The sequence below is a fragment of the Nicotiana tabacum genome, chromosome 18 (genome assembly GCF_000715075.1).
Source record: "Nicotiana tabacum cultivar K326 chromosome 18, ASM71507v2, whole genome shotgun sequence".
Lineage (NCBI taxonomy): Eukaryota > Viridiplantae > Streptophyta > Magnoliopsida > Solanales > Solanaceae > Nicotiana > Nicotiana tabacum.
In genome coordinates this window covers 1,383,427-1,389,426 of record NC_134097.1, presented here as the reverse complement: position 1 = coordinate 1,389,426, position 6,000 = coordinate 1,383,427, and the positions used below count along the sequence as shown (strand labels likewise).

Below are 6,000 nucleotides of genomic sequence, written 5' to 3'. Positions count from 1 at the left end.
TCTGGGCGGCCAACCTAACTAGGGCGGTCTTGCACCTCTCATCCAATAGTTCCAGGCTCGTGCTTATGTCCTCATCATTTAATTCTTCGGTCGCATATCGGAACACGAGGCTCGATTCTCCCACCTCGACCAGTATTATTGCTTTGGCACCAAAGGCCAATGAAAATGGAGTGGCCCCGATACTAGTTTTTGAGGTCGTACGGCATGCCCACAAGACTTTGAGCAGAATTTCCTTCCATTTTCCTTTGGCATCGGTCAACCTTTTCTTAAGGTTTTGGTGTATGGTCTTGTTCGTAGACTCCGCATGTCCATTCCCACTAGGCTGATAGGGTGTTGATAAGATCTTTTTGATCTTATGGTCCTCGAAAAATTTGCTTACCTTGTTGCCGATGAACTGCTTCCCGTTATCACACACTATCTCGGCCCGTATACCGAACCAGCATATTATGTAGTCCCAAATGAAGTCGATGACTTCTTTTTCCTGGTACTTCTCGAACGCTTGAGCTTCGACCCTTTTAGAAAAATAGTCAGTCATAAATAATATAAATTGAGCCTTATCGGGTGCCCACGGCAGGGGACCGACAATGTCCGTTCCCCATTTCATGAACGGCCAAGGTGACAGGACCGAATGTAGTAGCTCCCCGGGTTGATGGATCATTGGTGCATGCCTATGACAGCCATCGCATCTCCATACAAAGTCCTTCGCATCTTTCTCAATGTTGATCCAGTAATAGCCGACTCTGACTATCTTACGAACCAAAGATTCTGCCCCCGAATGGTTTTCGCAGGTGCCTTCGTGAACTTCCCTTAAAACATATTCCGTGTCCCCCAGCCCCAAGCATATGGCGAGTGGTCCATCGAATGTTCTTCTGAACAGAGTACCTTCGGACAGGCTAAACCTGGTTGCCTTCGTGCGTACAACTCTTTATTCTTTAGGATCCGAGGGCAACTTCCAAGTCTTCAAGTAGTCTATATACTTATTTCTCTAGTCCCAAGTTAAACTCGTTGAGTTTATCTCGGCATGGCCTTCTTCCACTACTGATTTCATGAGTTGTACGATCGTTCCTGAGCTGAATTCACCGTCATCAATCAATGACCCCAAGTTAGCCAGAGCATCGGCTTCGCTATTTTGGTCCTGGGATGCGTGTTGTAAGGTCCATTCCTTGAATCGATGCAGTGTTACCTATAATTTGTCCAAGTACCTTCACATTCGTTCCTCTTTTACTTTGAATGTCCCATTGAATTGATTTACCACAAGGAGGGAGTCGCACTTAGCTTCGACCACTTCGCCCCCCAGGCTTTTAGCCAATTCGAGACCTGCAATCATGGCCTCATACTCGGCCTCATTGTTAGTAAATTTCACAGTTCTAACAGATTGCCTAACTACGTTACCCATAGACAGCTTCAACACGATGCCGAGTCCGAACCCCTTTGCATTCGAGGTACCATCCGTAAAAAAGTCAAGATTCCTGAGATTTGACGGTTGTTCGGGGTCGATATTCGATATCGTACCCGCTAATTTCTACGGACCATTTGGCCAATCGGCCCGAAAGCTCAGGTTTTTGCATTATGTTCCTTAATGGATAAGAAGTTACGATGCATATGGGGTAGCATTAAAAATATGGCTTTAACTTTCTAGAGGCGCTTAGCAAAGCGAGCGTTAATTTTTCTAGGTGAGGGTACCTTGTTTCGGCCTCGCCTAGAGTTCTACTAACATAATAGATAGGAAATTTCATACCTTCCTCTTCCCCGACTAAGACTCCACTTACCGCTATCTCGGATACCGCTAAGTACAGGTACAACTGCTCGTCTACCTTCGGAGTTTGGAGCAAGTGTGTACTCGAACGGTACCGTTTGAGTTCTTCCAAATTTTGCTGGCACTCCGGGGTCCATGAAAAGTTATTGTTCTTCTTCAATAATGAGAAGAACTGATGGCTTTTATCGGAGGACCTCGATATGAACCGGCCCAGGGAGGCTATGCGCCCGGTTAGCCTCTAAACGGCCTTGACATTGTCAACTACGGTGATATTTTCTATAGCTTTGATTTTGTTGGGATTGAACTCAATCCCTCAGTTGGACACCATGAATCCAAGGAACTTCCCGGATCCGACCCCGAATGTGCATTTCTCCGGGTTCAGCTTCATATTGTATTTCTTCAGTATGTTGAAGGTTTCCTACAAATGTTTCAAATGGTCCTCTGCTCACAGGGACTTAACTAACATGTCGCCAATGCAAACTTTCATTGATTTTTCTATTTGTTCTTCGAACATCCGGTTTGCTAGGCGTTGATAAGTGGCACCAGCGGTTTTTAGTCCGAACGACATTACATTATAACAATAGGTGCCGAATTTAGTGATAAAAGAAGTTTTTTCTTGATTGCTCTGGCCTATCCGGATTTGGTTGTATCCGAAATAGGCGTTAAGAAAGCTGAGTATCTCGTGCCTGGCCGTTGTATCGATCATGAGATCGATGTTAGGCAAAGAAAAAGAATCCTTGGGGCACGCCTTGTTCAAGTCTTTGTAATCTACGCACATCCTTGATTTATTTTCCCTTTTAGGCACCACCATTATGTTAGCTAACCAATCCGGTACACAACTTCCTGGATGGAACCTATTCTAAGGAGTTTAGATACCTCGTCTTTGATGAATGCATTCTTAACGTTGGACTGAGGTCGCCTCTTTTTCTGTTTAACCGGGTGGAACTTCGGACCAAGCTTAGCTTATGAGTGGTTACTTCTGGGGGGATCCCTGACATATCTAGATAGGACCAAGCAAAACAATCCACGTTAGCTATAAGGAATTAAATTAGTTTTTTATGAGCTTGGGAGTTAACCCCGTGCCCTGGTATACCTTCCGATCGGGAAAGTATTCGATCAATATGACTTGCTCCAGCTCCTCGACCATCAATTTGGTGGCATCGGAATCATCAGGGGCAATGAACGACCTGGGAACTCCGTAATCATTATCCTCGCCTGTCTCTTGCTTCTCCGGTTCGGCCAGTGTCGGTGTCGGTGATTGCTATTTAGTTTCTTCCTTCCTAACCGACTCCGGGTTCTTTGATGTCGAGAGTGCGGACATCGGGATCACCTCATCGACTACGAATATTTCTTTTGCATACGGCTGCTCTCCGTAAACTGTCTTGATCCCTCCCGGCCTGGGGAACTTCAATGCATGGTGTAGTGTCGAGGGTATTGCCCTCATGTTGTGAATCCATGGTCTTCCGAATAGAGAATTACATCTCATATCCCCTTCGATCACATAGAACTTCGTTTCCTGAATGGTTCCGGTGGTGTTCACTAGCAGGGTTATCTCCCCTTTAGTAGATTCATATGCCATGTTGAATCCGGTTAAGACCCGGACTGCGGACACTATTTGGTCTTGTAGACCCAGCTGTTCTATGACCCTAGATCTGATGATATTGGCTGAGCTACCTGAATCAATCAACACACACTTAACTCGAGATTTATTTATGAGTACAGATATTACTAGTGCATCGTTATGCGATTGCACGATGCCTTCAGTGTCCTCATAGTTGAAAGAGATGGTCTCCTCTGGCATGTAATCTCGGGTTCGTTTTTCCCTCGTAATTGACACCTTAGTACGCTTCAGCATTGGCCCCTAGGGACGTCGACTCCACCAATGATCATGTTGATGATATGTTAAGGTTCCTCTTGCTCGGTCTGTTTGTTGGAGTCCCTATTCTTGAAGTGATTTTTGGCTTGATCACTCAAAAATTCCCGGAGTTGCCCGTTATCGAATAGTCAGGCCACTTCTTCTCTTAGTTATCGGCAATCTTCGGTCCTGTGGCCATGAGTGCCATGATACTTACACATCAGGTTGGGGTCCCTTTGGGCATGATCGAACTACAATGATCGAGGCTACTTGGTATCTTTGATACGTTCGATGGCAGATACGATGCCTGCAACATCGACGCTGAAGTTGTATTCCGATAACCTCGGTGCCTCCCTGGCCCCGAGTGGCCTGTTGAAACCGTTTTTGTTCATGAGTCCCTGGCTATTATGACCTCGATCGCTTCTCTTTTCATTCTCTGCAGGGTTACGTCCGAATCCGCTGCCCCTTCGATCTTCGCTATACGGTTGATACCAATCTCTGTTTGGTCTCGATTCATGATCGACTTTTGAACCTGTCATTAGTTCTGATGGTATACACGGACCCAGATGGGGCCTTGAGCCGATCATCCACGACTCTGATTTTCGATTGGTACATGTTATGGACGTCATCCCAAGTTACTGCCGGGTACTCTATCAAATTCTGTTTCAGTTGCTTTGAAGCCAAAGAGCTTTGGGGGTTGAGTCCTTGAGTGAATGCTTGAATGGACCAATCGTCTATAACAGGAGGCATGTCCATTCTTTCCATTTGGAACCTTGATACGAATTCCCTGAGCATTTCGTTATCTCTTTGTTTCATTTTAAAGAGGTCCGATTTTTCGGTCTCTGTCTTAATGGCCCTAGCATGAGCTTTTACGAAGGCATCCACAAGCATAGCAAATGAATTAATGGAATTAGGGGGCAGGTTGCGATACCATATCATTGCTCCTTTGGACAGGGTTTCTCCGAACTTTTCAGCAGAACCGACTAGATTTCGTCATCTTCGAAGTCATTTCCCTTGATGGCACACGTGTAGGAGGTCACGTGTTCATTTGGATATGTGGTCCCGTTATACTTTGGAATTTTGGGCATACAGAACTTCTTCAGGATCAGTTTTGGAGCTGCGCTCGGAGGGATAGGCTTTTGGACAAATTTCTTGGAATCCAGGCCTTTCAATATCGGGGGTGCTCTTGGGATTTGATCAACCCTGGAGTTATAGGTCTCCACTTTTTTGTCGTTGGCTTCGATCTTCTTTCCCCCTTATTCCACCTGCTTTGTCAATCCTCAAGCATCTTTATTATATCTTCCCTGTTGAACCCGGGACCAACCCCGAAATAATAAAGATGCTTGAGGAACTGACAAAGCGGGTGGAATCAGGGGAAAAGAAGATCGAAGCCAACGACAAAAAAGTGGAGACCTATAACTCCAAGGTTGATCAAATCCCAGGAGCACCCCCAATATTAAAAGGTTTGGATTCCAAGAAATTTGTCCAAAAGCCTTTCTCTCCGATCACAGCTCCGAAACCAATCCCGAAGAAGTTCCGTATGCCCGAAATTCCAAAGTATAACGAGACCACGAATCCAAATGAACACGTGACCTCCTACACGTGGGCCATATCCTCATACCCTCTTCGATCACGTAGAACTTCATTTCCTGAATGGTTCTGACGGTGTTCAATGGTAGGGTTATCTTCCCTTTAGTAGTTTCACATGCCATGTTGAATCTGTTTAAGACCCGGACTGCAGGCACTATTTGGTGTTGTAGACCTAGCTACTCTACGACCCTCGATCTGATGATATTGGCCGAGCTACCTGGATCAATCAACACACGCTTAACTCGAGATTTATTTATAAGTACAGAAATTACCAGTGCATTATTATGCGGTTGCATGATGCCTTCAGCGTCTTCATCGTTGAAAGAGATGGTCCCCTCCGACATGTAATCTCGGGTTCGCTTTTCCTCATAATGGACACGTCTCCCTTCGGGATAGCCGCCTCACGTACTCAGCAGTGGTCTTCATGTGGGCCTCAACTGCTTCAACATAGGCCTTGTATTGGGTCACCATCTCATCAGCATTGTCTCCAACCCGGACCTCGTTATTTCGAGCTCCAAACCAAGGGCATCCCATTCAGTGATGGCCGAGCCCAGTTGTGCTTGCAGATCCTCATTTTGCTGAGTCCTTGTATCAGCCTTCTCCTTCTCCACCCAAAGATGAACTTCCACCAAAGACAGCATGGCCCGGGCGGTCTCCTTCTCCAAGGCCAGCAGGTCCATCTTGCTTTTCCACCCATCGGCCATTACTTAGATCTCGTCCATCTCCTTGCGGAGTTGGTCAATATGGTCGATCTTCTACTGGACCTGCAAAGTATTGTTGTTAGCCTTTGCGACCGGAC

The 6,000-nt window shown here is 46.0% G+C and overlaps 1 protein-coding gene across 1 annotated transcript; it reads right to left on the bottom strand.

The window, feature by feature from the left end:
• Positions 1 to 4,124: 4,124 nt before the first annotated feature.
• On the bottom strand, positions 4,125 to 4,550 carry LOC142173021 (uncharacterized). The gene has a single exon (XM_075237602.1). The coding sequence runs from the start codon at positions 4,548 to 4,550 to the stop codon at positions 4,125 to 4,127; it is 426 nt and encodes a 141-aa protein (XP_075093703.1).
• Between the last annotated feature and the right edge of the window lie 1,450 nt (positions 4,551 to 6,000).